The 23,994-nt window shown below is 45.0% G+C and overlaps 1 protein-coding gene across 1 annotated transcript in view; it reads right to left on the reverse strand.

Annotated features, from left to right (window-relative positions):
* Window positions 1–23,994, reverse strand: part of LOC144484535 (uncharacterized) — a 303,312-nt gene that overhangs the window by 19,996 nt on the left and 259,322 nt on the right. Inside the window, 1 exon segment of the mRNA XM_078203050.1 lies at window positions 17,616–18,161. Coding sequence (XP_078059176.1) covers window positions 17,616–18,161 — 546 coding nt within the window.

Consider the following 23,994-nt stretch of genomic DNA (forward strand, 5'->3'; position numbering starts at 1 on the left):
GAACTCGCTGGTGTCTCCGCCGTGTGGATGACCTCCTAAACCTCTCTGAGCAGTGAGAGCAGCTAAACGGTCTCTCGTCAGTGTGAATGGGTTGGTGGACCATCAGTTCGCGAGAGCTTTTGAAGCCACTCCCACAGTCAGAGCATTTAAAGGGTCTGTCTTGGGTGTGAGTGACCTTGTGGCTCAACAGGTTGGGCAACTGAGTGAATCCCTTCCCACACACAGAGCAGGTATACGGTCTCTCTCTGGCATGAACCCGTTGGTGTGTCAGCAAATTGTTAACTGAGTGAATCCCTTCCCACAGTCAGAGCAGGTGAACGGCCTCTCCCCAGTGTGAACTCGCTGATGTTCCCACAGGCTGGATGACCTTCTAAACCTCTTTGTGCAGTGAGAGCAGCTGAACGGTCTCTCCCCAGTGTGAATGCGCTGGTGGGACACCAGTTCTCCAGAGCTTTTGAAACCACTCCCACAGTCAGAGAATTTAAAGGGTCTCTCCTGGATGTGAGTGAGATTGTGTTTCAGCAGGTTGGATAACTGAGTGAATCCCTTCCCACACACAGAGCAGGTGAATGGTCTCTCCCCAGTGTGACAGTGATGAGTTTCCAGTGCAGATGGGAACCTGAATCCTTTCCCACAGTCCCCACATTTACACAATTTCTCCATGGTGCGGGTGTCCTTGTGACTCTCCAGGCTTGACAATCAGTTCAGTTACAACATAACATAAGGGCGGCACGGTAGCACAGTGGTTAGCACTGCTGCTTCACAGCTCCAGGGTCCCGGGTTCGATTCCTGGCTTGGGTCACTGTCTGTGCGGAGTTTGCACATTCTCCTCGTGTCTGCGTGGGTTTCCTCCGGGTGCTCCGGTTTCCTCCCACAGTCCAAAGATGTGCGGGTTAGGTTGATTGGCCAGGTTAAAAATTGCCCCTTAGAGTCCTGGGATGTGTTGGTTGGAGGGATTAGCGGGTAAAAATATGTGGGGATAGGGCCTGGGTGAGATTGTGGTTGGTGCAGACTCGATGGGCCAAATGGCCTCCTTCTGCACTGTAGGGTTTCTATGATTTCTATGATAACATGGGTGCGGCCTCTCTGCTGCAATGTATTTTCAGGCTGTTTAACTGGTTAAAGTTCTTTCCACAGTCACTCAGGTGTGTGCATGTTTCAGTGTGTGTGTGTCTCGGTGCTTTTCCAGTCACACTGATGTTTAAAATCTCCTGAAGCAGACACAGCAGAGAAACATTTCCATTCGAGATTCAACGGTCGATGATATTCAGGTCCCAATGAACTGAGTGACGATGTTAGATTTTGATGTGAAGTTTGGTTTGATATTCGTCTTTAAATTTTCACCTTCTGATATCCTGCAAAAGGAATTTACAAAAGTCATCAGTGTCAGTACAGCATAGAAATTCAGAACAGACAATTCTAGTTTCTATGGAGCATTCTTTCCTCTCTCATTCCCCAAAAGCTGTGAATCTCCATCCCACACACTCTCCCTCCATTCTCACTCTGCTGTATCTAATATTCACCCTCCCAATTCTCCTGAAGGTGCTGATTGAGGCTGATTGACAGATCCATGCTCACTGCTTCCTGTTCTGGACACAGAGAGAGCTGAAAATTTCCATGCAGGCTGCCAAACAGATAAATGTCTACATTACTGGAGTAAAAATGTGTGGAATATACAGACCAAATTCACTTCATTCCCTTCAGTTGCTGCAAGTCCCCAATTTCCCCCAGAATGAGAAAAGAAATGGAAAGGGGGAAACATTGATTTCCTCCCAGATGTTGTCCAGAGGAGGGAGTTTCACTCTGAAGCTCATTGGACAACTTCCGCATTGTGACGTCACAATGGAGCCCTGCCTGAATCAGCCAATAGGAATCAGTCTCTTCCACAATGACTAGTTCTGGAAGTTCTGGAAGACCAGAGTGTGGCTCATGTTGTTCCGTTGTTTAAGAAGGGCTGCAAAGAGAAGCCTGGTAATTACAGGCCGGTGAACCTGACAACAGTGGCAGGTAAGTGACTGGAGAGGATTCTGGCCAACCTTTGGATAGTCAAGGTCTGGTTAAGGAGAGTTGTCAGAGATCCTGGGTACCAGCAACTTTAGGCATTCTTAGTCGACTTGAGTACAAACAGCACTGGACACCACGCACAATCCAATGTGGGGCCTTTAATGACTTGTGCACAAGGAGAAACCCTGTGCAGCTGTCCCGCAAGTGGTTCTGATGTTACAGAAAAATAACGTGGCAATAATAGTCAATTACAGCAAATCAGAAACCAGGAATGTTTCTAATCCTTCATTGACGGACATATTCTCCAATTAAATCCGAGCTTTTCACCCTTTCGCATTCAAAATTGACTTCTGCTAATCTTTTATTTGCATAGCATATCCCCATATCTCACCTTTGGTATTTGTTATGGAGAAATCTGGTCTTGCTCACCCTCTGGTGAAGGCCGAAAAGCAGAATGTTCTGGGGCCTACGCAGGTGAAGATTAGCCTGTTCATGCTGAAATAGCAGACACTGACTCCTTTGAAGGTCTGCAAGCCGATAAACATTTTCACTCGCTGTTAAAGAGAAGGCAGGAAACTTTAATCTGAGCATTTCCACATAGTCAGCCCTGCTTCGTGCATGTGTTAGAGTGGGCCAAGGCTGAGGCAGCTGTCCTATATATATTTATAGAGAGAGAATAGACTAACATTTCGAGTCTGGATGACCCTTTGTCAGAGCTCTGATGAAGGGTCATCCAGACTCTTAATGTTGGCTCTATTCTCTCTCCACAGATGCTGTCAAACCTGCTGACATTTTCCAGCATTTTCTGTTCTTGTTTCAGATTCCAGCACCCGCAATATTTTGCTTTTATCTGTATTTATATATCCAAATGTGTTATGTTAACAAAATGGACAGTTACTAACCGAAATATAAAGCATCATGTGATTTAGCTGACTTGACCATATTCCTATAGTTATTCAGTCATTAAAGACACAGTCATGGAGCATTAAACTTGCCGAGCAGGGCCCCTCGTATCAGCACACAGGCAGCTGCTTTGTGAGACTGCGAGCAGCACAGACAAGTCAGAGATAAGAGTGTCCTGAGAAGAGAGATTCATTTTGAAGGCTCAGGGATGGTTGATAAGATGTATTAATTCTATGATTCTAATGAACATTCTAATTCTAATGGTAACTAGTGGCGTGCCGCAGGGATCGGTACTGGGGCCTCAACTATTTAACATTTATATAGATGATCTGGAGGAGGGGACTGAGTGCAGGGTAACAAAGTTTGCAGACGACACAAAGATAAGTGGAAAAGTGAATCGTGTGGAGGGCGTAGAAGGTCTGCAGAGAGATTTGGACAGGCTGAGTGAGTGGGCAAGGATCTGGCAGATGGAGTATAACGTTAACAGATGTGAGGTTATTCACTTTGGAAGAAATAATAGCAAATTGGATTATTATCTAAATGGAAAGAAATTACAACATGCTGCTGTGCAGAGGGACCTGGGGGTCCTTGTGCATGAGACGCAAAAACCCAGTTTGCAGGTGCAACTGGTGATCAAGAAGACAAATGGGATGTTGGCCTATATCGCAAGGGGGATAGAATATAAAACCAGAGATCATAGAAATCATAGAAACCCTACAGTACAGAAAGAGGCCATTCGGCCCATCGAGTCTGCACCGACCACAATCCCACCCAGGCCCTACCCCCATATCCCTACATATTTTACCCGCTAATCCCTCTAATCTACGCATCCCAGGACACTAAGGGGCAATTTTAGCATGGCCAATCAACCTAACCCGCACATCTTTGGACTGTGGGAGGAAACCGGAGCAAACCCACGCAGACACGAGGAGAATGTGCAAACTCCACACAGTGACCCAAGCCGGGAATCGAACCCAGGTCCTTGGAGCTGTGAAGCAGCAGTGCTAACCACTGTGCTACCGTGCCGCCCAGAGATGTCTTGCTGCATCTGTACAGGGCATTGGTGAGGCCGCAGCTGGAATACTGTGTGCAGTATTGGTCCCCTTATTTGCGGAAGGATATATATTATATCGGAAGGATATATATTATATCGGAGGGAGTGCAGAGAAGGTTCACCAGGTTGATACCAGAGATGAGGGGTGTTGATTATAAGGAGAGACTGAGCAGATTGGGTTTGTACTCGTTGGAATTTAGAAGGCTGAGGGGGGATCTGATAGAGACTTATAAGATAATGAAGGGGCTGGATAGGGTAGAGGTGGAGAGATTCTTTCCACTTAGAAAGGAAACTAGAACTAGAGGGCACAGCCTCAAAATAAAGGGGGGTCAGTTCAGGACAGAGTTGAGGAGGAACTTCTTCTCTCAGAGGGTGGTGAATCTCTGGAATTCTCTGCCCACTAAAGTGGTGGAGGCTACCTCGTTGAATATGTTTAAATCATGGATAGATGGATTCCTGATCGGTAAGGGAATTAGGGGTTATGGGGATCAGGCGGGTAAGTGGAACTGATCCACTTCAGATCAGCCATGATCTTATTGAATGGCAGGGCAGGCTCGAGGGGCTAGATGGCCTACTCCTGCTCCTATTTCTTACGTTCTTATGTTCTTTCCTCTCTCATTCCCCGAAAGCTGTGAATCTCCATCCCACACACTCTCCCTCCATTCTCACTCTGCTGTATCTAATATTCACCCTCCCAATTCTCCTGAAGGTGCTGATTGAGGCTGATTGACAGATCCATGCTCACTGCTTCCTGTCCACCACACACAAATCATAAGAAACAGGAGCTGCAGTTGGCCATTCAGCCCATCGAACTACCTCAACCATTCATTGAGAATTGGCTGATCTACCGCAGAATCATTTCCCACGCTATCCCCCAGATAGAGAGAGAATAGACCCAATGTTTCGAGTCTGGAGAGAGGAAAGAATGTTCCATAGAAACTAGAATTGTGTGTTCTGAATTTCTATCCTGCACTGACACTGATGACCTCTGTAAACTTGTTTTCCAGGATATTGAAAGAGGAATCACAGGCCGAAATCTCAAACGTCACATCTCGATCTGACAGAACAGTCTTCAACTGAAGAGAGAGGCAAGCACACCTGCACCATGGAGAAACCATGGAAATGTGCGGACTGTGGGAAGAGATACAGAGTCCCATCTCTGCTGGAAGCTCATCGGCGCAGCCACACTGGGGAGAGACCATTCACCTGCTCTCAATGTGGGAAGGGATTCACTCGGGTATCCAACCTGCAGAGACACCAGCGAGTTCACACTGGGGAGAGACCGTTCACCTGCTCTCAGTGTGAGAAGGGGTTCACTGATATTTCCACCCTGCGGAAACACCAGCGAGTTCACACTGGGGAGAGGCCGTTCACCTGCTCTCAGTGTGGGAAAGGGTTCAGTCAATCATCCCACCTGCAGAGACACCAGCAAGTTCACACTGGGGAGAGACCATTCACCTGCTCTCAGTGTGAGAAGGGATTCACTGATTTATTCACCCTGCGGAGACACCAGCGAGTTCACACTGGGGAGAGACTGTTCACCAGACTGTTCACCTGCTCTCAGTGTGAGAAGGGATTCAGTCAGTTATCCAACCTGCGGATACACCAGCGAATTCACACTGGGGAGAGACCATTCACCTGCTCTCAGTGCGGGAAGGGGTTCAGTCGATTATCCACCCTGTGGATACACCAGCGAGTTCACACTGGAGAGAGGCCGTTCACCTGCTCTCAGTGTGGGAAGGGATTCAGTCAGTTATCCAACCTGCAGACACACCAGCGAGTTCACACTGGGGAGAGGCCGTTCACCTGCTCTCAGTGTGGGAAGGGATTCAGAGTTTCATCCCAGCTGCTGAAACACCAGCGAGTTCATGAGTGATTCCAGAGGTTGGATTCTGCTGTTATTGTTTCTGCTCTCAATTACATCCAGGACTGCATTTTGTTCATTCTCACAGTTGGTCAATGGGGAGGGTCGGAGGGTTTCTTTCTGCTGGACTGGCCGGTCTCATGACTTTGCCTCCAGTGGGATGATGCTCTATGAATCTTGTTGCAAATACCTGGTTTCAAATTTCACACGGATCACAGAGTGACAGGGTGTGAGGAAGTTCAAAGATAATTAGTAAGGATTTCTGTTTGAAACGCCCCAAATGCCCATCCAATTTCCTTTGTAATTGTTTTTTGTCTCCACTTCCTCCACCCTCGTAGGCAGCGAGTTCCAGCTCATTACCATTCGCTGCATCAAAATATTCTTCCTCACATCCCCCCCTGCATCTCTGATCCAAAACCATAAATCTGTGACCCCCTCGTCCTTGTCCCATCAGCTAATGGGAACAGCTTTTTTTTGTCCACCTTATCTAAACCTGTCAGAATCTTGTCCACCTCTATCAAATCTCCCCTCAACCTCATTTTCTCCAAGAGGAACAACCCCAGCCTGACATTGACAATAAAGGACAAACAAACAGAAATACCTGAAATCAAATGGGAATGTTTAATTTCTGTTTTAAAGAAATCATGAATATATTGTCCCGTACAATAAAGGGATTTGAATAACTCAGCTTGGGTGCAGTTGAATGAAATGTACCAATCTCGTATCCACCCACAGTCTAGAAGAAGTGTGGAATGTGTAGCTGGAAATCCCTCCCTAACAGCACTGTGGGTGTACTTACACCTCAGGCATTGTAGCAGTTCAGGAAGGCAGTCTTGGCGCTGATCGTGGCCGAGGCAGCTACATACAGCCACATATTCTGTTATAACTGAAGGACTGCAGATTAAATGTGAGGCATTATGGGACTGGACTATCTTGACCACATTCCTGTGACTGCTCAGTTTCTGCAATCATGAACCATTAAAACTGCTTAGCAGGGCTCTGAAAGAGGACCTGGTGAGAATATTTACTCAGAATGAGTTAGAATTAAACTTATTCCAGGACCAGCTGGTGTTCAGTGGCTGAGATTCCTGAATCTGTAAAAAGGGGGTCTGACCAATCAACAAACAGTGGTCGGTAGTTCGTTAAGCGTTCTCATGCATTGTTTAAATTATTTTATCATAAATTTGTGATCAGAACTGTGAGGGACTTGTAACCCAATAGTTGTTGAATTGACGGTAAACTCCAAGTAGCACTGGACTGAAAAGGGGGTCTGACCAAGAAGTGAAGTGATCTCAGGCATTGTTTAAATTACATCATCATTGGCCAACTTCCCCTTTGTGACGTCACAGCGGAGCCATCCTTGAATCAGCCAATAGGAATCTCTCTGCGCCGCGGTGACGTCTCCGGGTTCCAATCGCAGGCCCGGGCGTACGGACCCGGGAGCCCCGCCCCCACCTATTGTTCCCCTCCCCCTGCACCACATCGAGCCAAGGTTTCGAGGCAACCGGCTGACGGCTCCGGTCAGAGCGAGAAGCTGCTCGGTGATCTCCCCCTCCCCCCGGCTGGGGACTGCGCATGTCCAAGGGAGAAGGAAGCTGTGAATTGCAGGGCAGATCCCACCCCCTGACCTTCTGAGGTGTTGACTAATAGGAAGAGTTGGAGGACCGGAAGGACTCTGGTTCTCCACCTGATCAGAGCGCTGGCTTTGTGTGAATGAAGATTGAGCTTCAGACAGACTGAAACTTCCTCCTGTCTCCAACATCTGTGAGTAAAACACTTTCTTTTCTCCCCCTTTCCATTTCTTTTCTCATTCTGGGGGAAATTGGGGACTTGCAGCAACTGAAGGGAAAGGAAGTGAATCCAGGGAGGCTGCAGACTCTGGAAAGGTTGGCCCAGGTCTCTCTCTCTTAAAGACATTGACATCCTTTGCTCCCTCAGCTTGACACATTTATTTGTCTGGCTAAAAGGATGGTCTCTTTCCTAATGTTCACAATTAAAGGGCTGGTTTCCCCAGGAGATGGCTGACATTTAAGGGAACAAATTAATATAGGACAGAGATATGTCTAGTTTTGTTCTATTGTACAGATTAGATTTTATTTATAGTCCTGTAATAAAGTACATTTATTTGGAGAGAAAGCGAAGATGAGGTGGGATTTCTTCACTCAAGGATGTGGTGAAGCTTTGGAATTCTTTACCTCAGAGGACTGTAAAGCTCAGTCATCAAGAATTTTCAAGTAAGGGTTTGATATGTTTCTCGATATTCAAGATATCAAGGGATCCAGGGGATACTGTGGGGAAAATGGTGCTCAGGTACATCTGGGTGGCACGGTGGCTCAGTGGTTATCACTTAAAGGGCAGGAGATGGCTGACATTTAAGGGGACAGTAAATTAATATCGGACAGAGATATGTCCAGTGTTGTTATATCAGCCAGGTTTATTCCTCGTCCTGCAATAAATACATTTATCATTCTAATCTTGTCATATTGTACTGTAGCTACATTATATATTTCCAGTTATAGAGTCATTCCAGCACAGAAGGGGTCCATTGGACAACTCGAGTCCATGCTGACTCTCACAGTAACTTCACAGTTTTTTTGCACTTTTTTCATGATTTTCACAGTGACTTCATTGCAGTGTTAATGTAAGCCTCCTTGTGACACTAATTAATAAACAATCAAAACTAAACTATAAACCGCCTTGGCGAACACTTACCCGAAGATCAGAGGCTGAATGCCCTTGATCTTCGGGTAAGTGTCCTCCAAGGTGGCCTTCAAGACACACGACAGTGCAGAGTCGCTGAGCAGAAACTGATAGCCAAGTTCCGCACACACGAGGACAGCCTCAACCAGGATCTTGGGTTCATGTCACACTATCTGTAACCACCACAACTTGCCTGGGCTTGCAAAATCTCACTAACTGTCCTGGCTTGAGACAATTCACACCAGTTTAACCTGTGCTTAACCTTCTCTCCACTTGCATTGTACCTGTAAAGACTTGATTACCTGTTAAGACTCGCATTCCAACCATTATCTTGTAATGGAGTTTGTGTCTATATATGTCCTGTTTGTGAACCAAATCCTGCACACATCTGATGAAGGAGCAGTGCTCCGAAAGCTCGTGCTACTGATAAACCTGTTGGACTTTAACCTGGTGTTGTGAGACTTCTTACTGTGTCTACCCCAGTCCAACGCCGACATCTCCACATCCAGGACAGGAAGCAGTGAGCATGGATTTGTCAATCAGCCTCAATCAGCACCTTCAGGAGAATTGGGAGGGTGAATATTAGATACAGCAGAGTGAGAATGGAGGGAGAGTGTGTGGGATGGAGATTCACAGCGTTTGGGGAATGAGAGCGGAAAGAATGTTCCATAGAAACTAGAATTGTCTGTTCTGAATTTCTATCCTGTACTGACAGTGATGAATTTTATAAACTCCTTTTGCAGGATAGATTTGCAGAAGGTGAGGATTTACAGGCAGAAATCTCAAATCAAACAACACATCAAGACCTGACAGATTTATTCATTTGATCAGGACCTGAATATCATTGGCCTTTGAATCTAAAAGAGAAATCTTTTTCTGTTCTGTCTGCTTCAGAATTCTTTTTTAACATAAATGTGACTGAAAAATCACCGAGACACAGATACACCTGAGTGAGTGTGTTCCAGTGTACTGTGTGGAAAGAGCTTTAACCAGTTACACAGCCTGAAAATACATCGCAGCATTCACAGCGGGGAGAGACTGTACCCGTGTTCTGTGTGAGAGTTAACTCATTGTTTAACCTAGAGAGTCACAAGGACACCCGCACCAGGGGGAAACCGTGTAAATGTGGGGACTGTGAGAGGCGATTCAGGGTCCCTTCACGGCTGGAATCTCATCGACACATTCACACTGGGGAGCGGCCATTCACCTGCTCTGTGTGTGGGAAGGGATTCACTCAATTATTCAGCCTGCAGAGTCACAATCTCACTCACACCAATGAGGGATCCTTTAAATGCTCTGACTGTAGGATTGGCTTCAAAACCTCTGGAGAACCAGTGTCCCACCAGGTGTCACACTGAGGAGAGACCGTTCAGCTGCTCTCACTGCACAAAGAGGTTTAAAAGCTCATTCAATCTGCAGCGACACTAACAAGTTCACACTGTACAACATGCTACTGTGCAAAGGGACCTGGGAGTCCTTGTGCAGGAGTCGCAAAAACTCAGTCTGCAGGTCCAACAGGTGATCAAGAAGGCAAATGGGATGTTGGCCTATATTGCGAGGGGGATAGAATATAAAAGCAGGGATGTCTTGATGCACCTGTACAGGGCATTGGTGAGGCCGCAGCTGGAATACCGTGTGCAGTTTTGGTCCCCTTACTTGCAAAAGGATATATTGGCATTGGAGGGAGTGCAGAGAAGGTTCACCAGGTTGATACCGGAGATTATGAGGAGAGATTGAGCAGATTAGGTTTGTACTCGTTAGAGTTTAGAAGGCTGAGGGGGGATCTTATAGAGGCATATAAGATAATGAAGGGGCTGGATAGGGTAGAAGTGGAGAGATTCTTTCCACTTAGAAAGGAAACCAGAACAAGAGGGCACAGCCTCAAAATAAAGGGGGGTCAGTTTAGGACAGAGTTGAGGAGGAACTTCTTCTCTCAGAGGGTGGTGAATCTCTGCAATTCTCTGCCCACTGAAGTGGTGGAGGCTACCTCGTTGAATATGTTTAAATCACGGATAGATGGATTTCTGATCGGTAAGGAAATTAAGGGTTATGGGGAACGGGCGGGTAAGTGGAACTGATTCACTTCAGATCAGCAGGCTCGAGGGACTAGATGGCCTACTCCTGCTCCTATTTCTTATGTTCTTATGTACACCCAGATCCCTTTGCCTATCAATACTCTTAAGGGTTCTGCCATTTACTGTATATTTCCTATCTGTATTAGACCTTCCAAAATGCATTACCTCACATTTGTCCGGATTAAACTCCATCTGCCATCTCTCCGCCCAAATCTCCAACCGATCTATATCCTGCTGTATCCTCTGATGGTCCTCATCGCTATCCGCAAATCCACCAACCTTTGTGTCATCCGCAAACTTACTAATCAAACCAGTTATATTTTCCTCCAAATCATTTATATATATTACAATCAGCAAAGGTTCCAGCACTGATCCCTGAGGAATGCCAGTTGTCACAGCCCTCCATTCAGAAACGCACCGAGTCAGTTTTGTATCCACCTTGCCAGCTCAACTCTGATCCCATGCGACTTCTTCTGCACCAGCCTACCATGAGGGACCTTGTCAAAGGCCTTACTGGAGCCCATGTAGACAACATCCACTGCCCTACCCTCATCAATCATCTTCGTCACTTCCTCGAAAAACTCGACCAAGTTCGTGAGACACGACCTCCCCTTCACAAAACCATGTTGCCTCTCACTAATACGTCCACTTCGTTCCAAGTGGGAATAAATCCTGTCTCGAAGAATCCTCTCCAATAATTTCCCTATCACTGATGTAAGGCTCACCGGCCTGTATTTACCTGGATTATTCTTGCTACCCTTCTTAAACAAAGAAACAACATTGGCTATTCTCCAATCCTCTGGGACCTCCCCTGTAGCCAGTAAGGATAGAAAGATTTCTCTCAAGACTCAAGCAATTTCCTCCCTTGCCTCTCTCAGTATTCTGGGGTATATCCCATCAGGCCCTGGGGACTTGTCTACCTTAATGTTTCTCAAGAACCCCAATACCTCCTCCTTTTTGATCTCAACATGACTCAAACTATCTACACATCCTTTCCCAGACTCATCATCCACCAAGTCCTCTTTGGTGAATACTGACACAAAGTACTCATTTAATACCTCGCCCATTTCCTCTGGCTCCATGCATAGATTCCCTCCCTTGTCCTTGAGTGGGCTAACCCTCTCCCTGGCTACCCTCTTGCTCTTTATATATGTATAAAAAGCCTTGGGATTTTACTTAATCCTGCTGGCCAATGCTTTTTCGTGACCCCTTTTAGCCCTCCTTACTCCTTGCTTAAGTTTCTTTCTACTTTCCTTGTATTCCACACTTGCTTCATGTGTTCCCAGCCTCCTCGCTTTGACAAATGCTTCCTTTTTCTCTTTGACTCGGTTCACAATATCTCTCGTTATCCAAGGTTCCCAAAACTTGCCATACTTATCCTTCATCCTTACAGGAATGTGCCGGTTCTGAATCCCTATCAACTTACACTTGGAAGCCTCCCACACGCCAGATGTTGATTTGCCCTCAAACATCTGCCCCATCTGGTAGCTATTTAATAGCGACCAGTCATTAACAGATGAGAAAGTTATGAGCCTTAATTGAGTTATAGTTAATCAATGAATCAGTCGTTATAGTAAAAGATTGAGTTTTATTTGCTGTAAGAGTTTAATTGCTGTGTATGTAAAGAATGTGCAATGAGGATAAATGTACTGGCGAGAGAGACCTTCAAGCTCTGATTAGCCTCAACATTTGAAACTGTGAGAATAAGGGATTGTATAGAATCAGATAAAGGGAGAGCATGAACCAGTTCTATTGTATTCCTGTCTAAGATAATGAGAGAAGGTGGTGTCAGTAATTGAGGATCCAGTTAAATTAATCTTGTGATCAAATTGACCAATTGTCATGATTCAACAGGCCCAACTCTGACGTGAGATAATGGTCACTTTGTGGATAAAAGTAGAGGTTCTGAAGGTCTTCCTTGTGAGCCAAATTCTGAAAACTCCCGAGGCTGAGTTCCAAGGAAATTACTGTCAGAGAAGGAGCCAGACTCCCGAGGCTGAATTCCACAAGAATTCCTGTCAAAGAAGCAGCCAGAGAGGGTTACGCTTCAACGGACCAATCACCCGCTTGAAGTTGTAAAAGTCAATGTCCTAAAGTTGTTCAGTAAAACTTTATTCAGTAAAATTCTTTTTAAATTTGCTATCCAGAGAATTCTGCCTTTACCACAAAGAGGGCAGGGAACAGGCTGCAGATGAATTAAAGAGAAACCATTTGTGTCCAGAACATTGTGAACATCCCTTTACTCTGGTTGTCTTTGATCCTCAAGTCATTTTTCTGTTTGTTTTAACCATGTTCTGTTTCATTAATAAACTTTTATCAGTAAAAATATTTGATTTTTCTGGACTTTTCCTGATGAGATTGATGCACTTTATGGAAAGTGGGTGAGAGGGGTTGGCAGGCTCTTTAACAGAAAGTGAGTCCCTCTAAGGTAATTGGCAAAGGAGCCAGAGGGGGAGATGAGATTTTATTTTATGTTTTTGACACAGCGAGTTGTTCTGATCTGCCTGAAAGCAGATTCAATAGAATCTTTCCAAAGGGCAAAAACTTGAAAGGGAAGAATTTGCAGGACTGTGGGGACAGATCAGAGTGGTAGGATGAATCAGAGAGTCCTTTCAAAGAGATAGCAGGGGCATTTTGGGCTGAATGGACTCCTGCATCCTGTCAATCTCAGCCTCCTGCTTTTGTGCAGGTTAGAAGGGCAGATTTCAGTGCAGCCTCTTCCCTGTATATGTATTTAAAGAGACAGGTTTCTCTTCAGCTCTGAGTGACAGATAGAACAATTGGTTGGAGGCCCATTTCCCACTCAGTCCTCCAGCACCTCCCTGTCCCTCAATTAGTGCGACGCCCAGGGCAGTTTCCCAACTGGGGCGTAGGCCCCATTATTCTCAGCTAAATTCAGCCCTCAGCTCTGTCACCTGGCTGTCATTAACACGAGCAATAGAGAGACAGAAAGGTGCCCCAGGCTCAAATGGGACGTCGAAACGTGTGGCTTTAAATGAACTGTTAACATCTCTGACGATCAACAATTTTTAAAAAATGAATTCTAAACCCAGTAAACAAATTAAAGAATCACACGACAAAACTTCAAGTTTTCTGATGTTTATTCCAACAAACTGGAAGCAACAATGATTAAACACTTTTTTATAGGGAACATAGCCCTTAAACTGTAAAATTGAACTTTGCCCTTTTACTCTTAACACCATTAAATATCCACTCAATGGATATATTTTACCCTAACTTGGAATGTTCATACTCTTTCTCCAAAAACCAGCCCAAAGTGATTCTTTCCTCCCCAAGGGTTTATTTCCATTGTTTTCCTTTTCCAGTCTGGCAACCTTTAATCCCAGAACTGTCCTTCACAGTGATGGTTCTCCTGGACATTTTCCCACTAACACAAGCAAGGCGAATCTTCCAGCCTTGGTTCACAATTCTCAGGAATCTGTGACCAACATTCGACATCGGAGCAGAAGTCGGCCATTTGGCCCTTTGAGTCGGCTCCACCGTTTATTTACATCATTTACATCTGTTTGTGTTGCGTTCTCGTGCTATACCCGATACTTTTGATGTCCTTATCCAACAAGAATTAGTATAAAGGCAAAATTCTGCTGTTTTTGGAACCTGAAACAAAAACAGAAAATGCTGGACAATCTCAGCAAGTCTGACAGCATCTGTAGAGAGAGAATAGAGACAACATTTTGAGTCAGGATGACTCTTTGTCAGAGATGAAGACAAGAAAAATCAGACAAAATTTATCCTGTGAGGGTCAAGAATTGGGAAGCAATCTATCAAACCTCCTCTGAACCACTTTCAATGCATTTGTATCATTTCTTAAACAGGAGACAAAGCTGCACCCAGTATTCAAGATGCAGTCTCAGCAACGCCCTGTATAACTGGACTACAACATCTTTACTCCTGTGTTCAATTTCTCTCGTAATAGAACAAAGAACAAAGAAAATTACAGCACAGGAACAGGCCCTTCGGCCCTCCAAGCCTGCACTGACCATGCTGCCCGACTTAACTAAAAACCCCTACCCTTCTGGGGACCATATCCCTCTATTCCCATCCTATTCATGTTCTTGTCAAGACGCCCCTTAAAAGTCACTACCGTATCCGCTTCCACTCCCTCCCTCGCCAACGAGTTCCAGGCACCCACCACTCTCTGTGTAAAAAATCTGCCTCGTACATCTCCTTTAAACCTTGCCCTTCGCACCTTAAACCTGTGCTCCCTAGTAATTGACTCTTCCACCCTGGGAAAAAGCTTCTGACTATCCGCTCTGTCCATGCCTCTCATAATTTTGTAGACTTCTATCAGGTCTCCCCTCAAGCTCCATCGCTCTAGTGAGAGCAAACCAAGTTTCTCCAACCTCTCCTCAGAGCTAATGCCCTCCATACCAGGCAGCATCCTGGTAAATCTTTTCTGTACCCTCTCCAAAGCCTCCACATCCTTCTGGTAGTGTGGTGACCAGAATTGAACACTATATTTCAAGTGCGGCCTAACTAAGGTTCTATAAAGCTGCAACATAACTTGCCAAATTTTAAACTCAATACCCCGGCCGATGAAGGCAAGCATGCCGTATGCCTTCTTGACTACCTTCTCCACCTGCGTTGCCACTTTCAGTGACCTGTGTACCTGTACACCCAGATCCCTTTGCCTATCAATACTCTTAAGGGTTCTGCCATTTACTGTATATTTCCTATCTGTATTAGACCTTCCAAAATGCATTACCTCACATTTGTCCGGAATAATAAAGGATAACATTCCATTTGTCAGAACTTTGATTTATTTGAACTAAGATTTATGGGGGTTCTCTTGTTTACAATAACCTCCCTAATTGTAAATCACACCAGGTTCCAGTGTCTTAACCATATGGCAAGAAAGAATACTTTAAATCATGAATTCAGAAAGTTTATTAATCATTAAAAATGTAACAAGTCAGAAAGATAAAAAAACAGAATGTCAATTAACAATTAATAGAGAAAGTTTAACATTAACAATTGAACAGACTTCTCTCCATCCCTCTCAGACCAGGACATGAAGTGACCGCTCCAAAAACATGGATAACTTGTAAAACCAACAGCTCTCCACACCTCTCTGTAAAGATATTTCTCTCCACCTCTCTCCCAAATTGCCTTCTCAAGACCACTTTTTTATACTTTAAAAATGTCAAAAGACCATCTTAGCCAATTCCCATAAATCTTCAATTATGAACTAAAATAGACAGATGAGTCTTCAGGCGATTTAAAAACAAATGAACTGTCTGCTGAAAGGGTTAACTTTTCAACAGAACCTAAAGGGGTGGGGAGGGAGCAGCAAAAACTTGGCACACAATTACATCACTTTACACAAGTTTAAAACAAAACAAATGATTTTAAACATCATCTATTAATTTTTTTGTTTTATTCCTCAACCAACTTAATTTGATCAGTTTTTGTTAGGGATGGGTAACTTCTGTTCTTTATAAACTGATTCACTCATTTTGTTAATCCTACATGGGCTCAGAGAATCAGAACCCAGACTTTATCATCCTTATCCTTTTTCTCCCTTTGCCACCACTCCCTCTGTTTTGCGGGAGGGTCGTGGGGATTCCAATCAGAATGAATCATTTTATCATAAAAGTTAAATACTGCGGATGCTGGAGTCTGAAACAAAAACAGAAAATGCTGCAAGATCTCAGCAGGTCTGACAGCATCTGTGGAGCGAGAATAGAGCCAATATTTCGAGTCTGGATGACCCTTTATAAGAGCTCTGACGAAGTGTCATCCAGACTCGAAAGATTGGCTCTATTCTCTAATCATTTTAATCGATAAGTTTCTTGTTCTTAGTTCCCGGGTTCCTGGCGCTGTGAGGCAGCAGTGCTAACCACTGTGCCACCGTGCCGCCCCAGTTTAATTCTAACTCATTCTGAGTAAATATTCTCACCAAGTCCTCTGTTGGGGCCCTGCTAAGCAGTTTAATGGTCCGTGATTGCAGAAACTGAGCAGTCGCAGGAATGTGGTCAAGATAGTCCAGTCCCATAATGCCTCACATTCAATCTGCAGTCCTTCAATTATAACAGAATATGTGGCTGTATGTAGCTGCCTTGGCCACGATCAGCACCAACACTGCCTTCTTGAACTGCTACAATGCCTGAGGTGTAAGTACGCTCATAGTGCTGTTAGGGAGGGATTTCCAGCTACACATTCCAAAACTTTCACTAGACTGTAGGTGGATACCAGATTGATATATTCCATTCAACCACACCCAAGGTGAGTTATTCCAATTCCTTTATTGTCCAGGACAATATATTCACAATATCTTTAAAACAGAAATTAAACATTCCCATTTGATTTCAGGTACTAACATATTCTGTTAGTTTGTTCTTTATTGTCGATGTCAGGCTGAGGTTGTTCCTCTTGGAGGAAAGGAGGTTGAGGGGAGATTTGATAGAGGTGGACAAGACTCTGACAGGTTTAGATGAGGTGGACAAAGAAAAGCTGTTCCCATTAGCTGATGGCACAAGAATAAGGGGGCATAGAGTTAAGGTTTTGGGTCAGAGATGCGGGGGGGGGGGGAGGGGGGGGGCGGTATATGAGGAAGAATATATTGATGCAGCGAATGATAATGACCTGGAACTCGCTGCCTACGAGGGTGGAGGAAGTGGAGACAATAAACAATTACAAAGGAAATTGGATGGACATCTGGGGGAGTTTCAAACAGAAATAGTGACTATTTCTTAACTTCCTAACACCCTGTCGCTCTGTGATCCGTCTGAAATTTGAAACCAGGTATTCGCAACAAGACTCAAAGAGCATCAGTCCACTGGAGGCAAAGTCATGAGACCGGCCAGTCCAGCAGAAAGAAACCCCCCGACCCTCCCCATTGACCAACTGTGAGAATGAACAAAATGCAGTCCTGGATGTAATTGAGAGCAGAAACAATAACAGCAGAATCCAACCCCTGGAATCACTCGTGAACTCGCTGGTGTCTCAGCAGATGGGATGACCGACTGAATCTCTTCTCACATTGAGGGCAGGTGAAGGGCCTCTCTCCAGTGTGAACTCGCTGGTGTGTCCGCAGGCAGGATGACCGAGTGAATCCCTTCCCACATTGAGAGCAGGTGAATGGCCTCTCCCCAGTGTGAACTCGCTGGTGTGACAGCAGGCTGGATGAATCACAGAATCCCTTCTCACACTGAGAGCAGGTGAACGGTCTCTCTCCAGTGTGAACTCGCTGGTGTATCCGCAGGTGGGTTGACTGAGTGAATCCCTTCCCACACTGAGGGCAGGTGAATGGCCTCTCCCCAGTATGAATGCGCTCATGTGCCCGCAGATTGGATGACCGAGTGAATCCCTTCCCACACTGAGAGCAGGTGAATGGCCTCTCCCCAGTGTGAACTCGCTGGTGTGTCTGCAGGCTGGATGACTGAGTGAATCCCTTCCCACACTGAGAGCACGTGAATGGTCTCTCCCCAGTGTGAACTCGCTGGTGTGTCTGCAGGCTGGATGACTGAGTGAATCCCTTCCCACACTGAGAGCAGGTGAAGGGCCTCTCCCCAGTGTGGTTGCGCTGATGAGCTTCCAGCTCATTTGGGTATCTGTATCTCTTCCCAGTCTGCACATTTCCATGGTTTCTCCATGGTGCAGGTGTCCTTGCCTTTGTCTTGTGTGGACAATCAATTGAAGCCTCATCCACACACACAACACGGGTACAGTCTCTCCCTGCTGTGAATGGTGTGATAGTTATTCAGGCTGTGTAACTGGTTAAAGCTCTTTAGTCAGTGCGCTGGAACACTCTCACTCGAGTGTGGCAGAGTGTTGGTGCTTTTCCAGTCACACTGATGTTTGAAATCTTTTCAAATCAACAGACCGGACAAACATTTTTCCTTCTAGATTCAAAGTCCGATGATATTCAGCTCCCAAGGAATATGACTCTGTCAGATCTGACGTGATGTTTGAGATTTCGGGCTGTGATTCCTCTTTCAATATCCTGTGAAATGAGTTTACACATATCATCAGTGTCAGTGCAGGATAGAAATTCAGAACAGGATTCTATTTAAAAATGAAAGTGGATGGGCACTTGATGGAAATAAACTTTCAGGAGAATGGGGATATAGAGTGGGAATGGGACTGGAATGTTATACAGAGAGTCAGCATGGACTCGAGTTACCAAATGGATTCCTTCTGTGCTGTAATGACTTTATGATTGGAAATGTATAACATCGCTACAGCATTATATTACAATGCAAGAAATAATAATAAATGTATTTTATTACAGAAACATAAATAATATATCTAATCTGGGTACCATATAATAACACTAGACATATCTCTGTCCTATATTAATTTACTGTCCCCTTAAATGTCAGCCATCTCCTGCCCTTTAATTGTGAACATGAGGAAAGAGACCATCCTTTTAGACAGAAAGAAGATTAACGTTTCAGGGTGGGCAGAATGAATTACAGGGAATAAAAATGTATCAGATTTTGTTGGTCAATATAAGCTCAGAATGGGGGAGGTGGCTAGATGGGTGGAGAACTGCCTTGGTCACAGAAGACAGAGGGTGGTAGTGGAAGGCTCTTTTTCCGGCTGGAGGCCTGTGACTAGTGGTGTTCCGCCGGGCTCTGTATTGGGACCTCTGCTGTTTGTGATTTATATAAACGATCTGGAAGAAGGTGTAACTGGGGTGATCAGTAAGTTTGCGGACGACACAAAATTGGCAGGACTTGCAGATAGTGAGGAGCATTGTCAGAAGCTACAGAAGGATATAGATAGGCTGGAAATTTGGGCAAAGAAATGGCAGATGGAGTTCAATCCTGATAAATGCGAAGTGATGCATTTTGGTAGAAATAATGTAGGGAGGAGCTATACGATAAATGGCAGAACCATAAAGGGTGTAGATACGCAGAGGGACCTGGGTGTGCAAGTCCACAGATCCTTGAAGGTGACGTCACAGGTGGAGAAGGTGGTGAAGAAAGCATATGGCATGCTTGCCTTTATAGGATGGGGCATAGAGTACAAAAGTTGGGGTCTGATGTTGCAGATGTATAGAACATTGGTTCGGCCGCATTTGGAATACTGCGTCCAGTTCTGGTCGCCACACTACCAGAAGGACGTGGAAGCTTTGGAGAGAGTACAGAGGAGGTTTACCAGGATGTTGCCTGGTATGGAGGGGCTTAGTTATGAGGAGAGATTGGGTAAACTGGGGTTGTTTTCCCTGGTAAGACGGAGGATGAGGGGAGACTTAATAGGTGTATAAAATTATGAATTATAAAATTATAGGGTGAACGGTGGGAAGCTTTTCCCCAGGTCGGTGGTGACGTTCACGAGGGATCAGAGGTTCAAGGTGAAGGGGGGGAGGTTTAACACAGATATCAGAAGGACATATTTTACACAGAGGGTGGTGGGGGCCTGGAATGCGCTGCCAGGCAAGGTGGTGGAGGCGGACAAACTGGGAACGTTTAAGACTTATCTAGATAGCCATATGAACGGAGTGGGAATGGAGGGATACAAAAGAATGGTCTAGTTGGGCCAAGGAGCGGCATGGGCTTGGAGGGCCGAAGGGCCTGTTCCTGTGCTGTATTGTTCTTTGTTGTTAGAAGTGGAAGGGAAATGATCTCCAGTGGAAGAGAAACAATTCCTGAACATTGTAAGACTAAGCTGGTAAATCAGCAGTGAATAGAGTTGTGAAGTGGTAAAGACCTCATCAAGACATAGCTTGCGGAAATAATAGTTAAAATACACCCATTATTAGAGGCAGAGGAAGGTAGACAATGGCAGAGAGCTGATCAGGGAGGGCAGAGGTGAAACAGAGAAATGGATGGCCGTTTAAAAATTCATAAAAAGCATGGTTAGTAAGTTTGCAGACGATACTGAATTCGGAGGTATCGCTGATAGTGAAGAAGGTTATCAAAAATTACAGGGGGATCTTGATCAGTTGATCGGTTAGGGAAGTGGGTCGATGATTGGCAAATGGATTTTAGTACAAATAATAGAGTACAGAGGCACAACCTCAGGCTAAAGGGACAATCCTTTAAAACAGAGGTAAGGAGGAATTTCTTCAGCCAGAGAGTGGTGAATTTGTGGAACTCTTTGCCGCAGTAGGCTGTGGAGACCAGGTCATTGACTGTCTTTAAGACAGAGATATATAGGTTCTTGATTAATAAGGAGATCTGGGGTTATGGGAAAAAGGCAGGAGAATGGGGATGAGAAAAATATCAGCCGTGATTGATTGGCGGAGCAGACTCGATGGGCCGAGTGGCCTAATTCTGCTCCTATGTCTTATGGTCTTAAGTGTGAGTGTTGCATTTTGGAAAGTCAAATCAGGGTAGAACTTATAAAGTGAATGGTAAGGCCCTGGGGAGTGTTGGTGAACAGAGGAACCTAGGAGTACAAGTATATAGTTTGTTGAAAGTGGCGTCACAGGTAGACAGAATGGTGAAGAAGGCATTTAGCACACTGGCCTTCATCAGTCAGGGCACTGAGTATAGGAGTTGGGACATTATGTTATAGTTGTATAAGTCGTTGGTGAGGCTGCACTTGGAGTATTGTGTACAGTTTGTGTAACCCTGTTACAGGAAAGACATTGATAAACTGGAAAGAGTGCAAAGAAGATTTATGAGGATGTTGCCGGGACTAATGGGCCTGAGTGATCGCGAGAGGTTGGACAGGCGAGGGCTTTATTCCTGCGAACGTAGGAGAATGTGGGGTGACTATAATGAGGTGTATTAAATAATGAGGGGCATAGATAGGATGAACCCACATTGTCTTTTTGCCAGGGTAGGAGAATTGAAAACTAGAGGGCATGGGTTTAAGGTGAGAGGGGAAAGATTAAAAGGGACCTGAGGGGAAACGTCTTCATGCAGAGGGTGGTGTGTACATGGAATGAGCTGCCAGAGAAAGTGGTTGAGGCAGGTTCAAACAGCAGGTTTAAACATTTAAAAAGCATTTGGATAAGTACATGAATTGGAAAGGATTAGAGGGATATGAGCCAAACATGGGCAATTGGGACTCGCTGGGAGGGCACCATGGTTGGCATGGATCAGTTGGGCCGAAGGGTCTGTTTCTGTGCTGTATTGCTCTAGGACTCTATGTGTTGGCTGCGTCAGCATCTATTGCCCATAACTCATTGCCCTTGAACTGAGTGGCTTGCATTGCTGGGGGATGTGGTAATTTCCTTCTTTAAAGGACATTATTAAATTGGATGAATTTTTACAACAATTGTCATCAATGGACTTCTAATTCTAGATTTGTACTGAATTCAAATTTCAACATCTGGCCATTGTGGGATTCGAACCCAGGGTTCACAGTGTATTGCCCTGGATCCCTGTATTACTAGTCCAATGACACTAATACTGCACCATTGGCAAAGGAGCCACAATAGCCCGAGATCCATGGAATCAGAGCATGCTCTAAATTTAAATTAATGCTCACCAACACTCACCCCAAAACAATTTCACTGTTTTCAACATTTTAAATCTGCTGGAGTCTACATCTGCAAAGATCTCAGAGAGTTTGGTGTCCGGGCAAAATGTTGCAATCTTCAAATCTTCGCCGTGTAAATGAGGAAAGTTATAGGTGTAATTCAAGGTTTGTAATTCAGGACAGACAAACATTTCTTTTGGTCTGAGTTTGCTGTGAGTAAATCCTCCCCTTCTAACCCCCTGTAAAAGGAGTTTCCAAAATCCATCAGCATTTGTCCAGAACAGAAATTCAAAACATTCTCTCCTATTGCTTGCACAGAATTACTTTAGTGGGACAAAATTGCAGTGGAGGCAGTTCAGAGAAGATCCAGTTGGTTGATTCCTTTCAGGTTGAGCAGTTTGGGCCTGTACTCTTTGGAGTTTAGAAGACTGAGAAATAATCTTATTGAAACATCTGGGAATTTAAGGGTGGCATCGTGGTTAGCACTGCTGCCTCACAGCACCAGGGTCCCAGGTTCAATTCCGGCCTTGGGTCACTGTCTTTGTGGAGTTTGCACATTTTCCCCATGTCTGTGTGAGTTTCCTCCGGGTGCTCCGGTTTCCTCCCACAGTCCAAAGATGTACGGGTGTGGTGGACCGGCCATGCTAAATTGACCCTCGTGTCAGGGGGATTAGCAGTGTAAAAGCAGGGGGTTGTGGGGATGGGGCCTGGGTGGGATTGTGGTGGATACAGACTTGATGGGCTGAATGGCCTCCTTCTGCACTGTAGGGATTCTATGATTCATATGATATAAGGTGCTTGACAAGGTAGATGCTGAGAGGATGTTTCCTTTGGTGTGGGAATCAAGGAAAAATAAAGGATTTAAGGTTAAGATGGAGAGATCTTTTTTCTCAGTGGCCTGTTGATCTTTGGAACTCTGTTTTCACCAGAGAGGATTGGAGGCAGGTCATTGAATATATTCAAAGCTGAGGTTCTGAACCACAAGAAACTCATGGGTATGGATGGGGTGGGGGTAGCAAAGTCATAGAGATTTACAGCATGGAAAACGGCCCTTTGGCCCAACTTGTCCATGCCGCCTTTTTTTAAAACCCCTAAACTGGTCCCAATTGCCCGCATTTGGCCCATATCCCTCTCTACCCATCATACGCATGTAACTATCTAAATGCTTTTTAAAAGCCAAAATTGTACCTGCTTCTACTACTACCTCTGGCAGCTTGTTCCAGACACTCACCACGCTATCGAATTACAATGGGATCTTGATCAATTGGACCAGTGGGCTGACGAGTGGCAAATGGAGTTTAATTTAGACAAATGCGAGGTGATGCATTTTGGTAGATTGAACCAGGGCAGGACTTACTCAGTTAATGATAGGGAGTTGGGTAGAGTTACAGAACAAAGAGACCTAGGGGTACATGTTCATAGCTCCTTGAAAGTGGAGTCACACGTGGACAGACTGGTGAAGGCGGCATTCAGCATGCTTGGTTTCATCGGTCAGAACATTGAATACAGGTGTTGGGACGTCTTGTTGAAGTTGTACAAGACATTGGTAAGGCCACACTTGGAATACTGTGTGCAATTCTGGTCACCCTATTATAGAAAGGATATTATCAAACTAGAAAGAGTGCAGAAAAGATTTACGAGGATGCTACCGGGACTTGATGGATTGAATTATAAGGAGAGGCTGGATAGACTGGGACTTTTCTCTGGAGCATAGGAAGCTGAGGGGTGATCTTTTAGAGGTCTATAAAATAATGAGGGACATAGATCAGCTGGTCAATATCTTTTCCCAAAAGTAGGGGAGTCTAAAACTAGGTTTAAGTTGAGAGGGGAGAGATACAAAAGTGTCCAGAGGGACATTTTTTTCACACAGAGGGTGATGAGTGTCTGGAACAAGCTGCCAGAGGTAGTAGTAGAGGCGGGTACAATTTTGTCTTTTAAAAAGCATTTAGACAGTTACTTGGGTACGATGGGTATAGAGGGATATGGGACAAATG

Source organism: Mustelus asterias, unplaced genomic scaffold, assembly GCF_964213995.1.
Source record: "Mustelus asterias unplaced genomic scaffold, sMusAst1.hap1.1 HAP1_SCAFFOLD_114, whole genome shotgun sequence".
Lineage (NCBI taxonomy): Eukaryota > Metazoa > Chordata > Chondrichthyes > Carcharhiniformes > Triakidae > Mustelus > Mustelus asterias.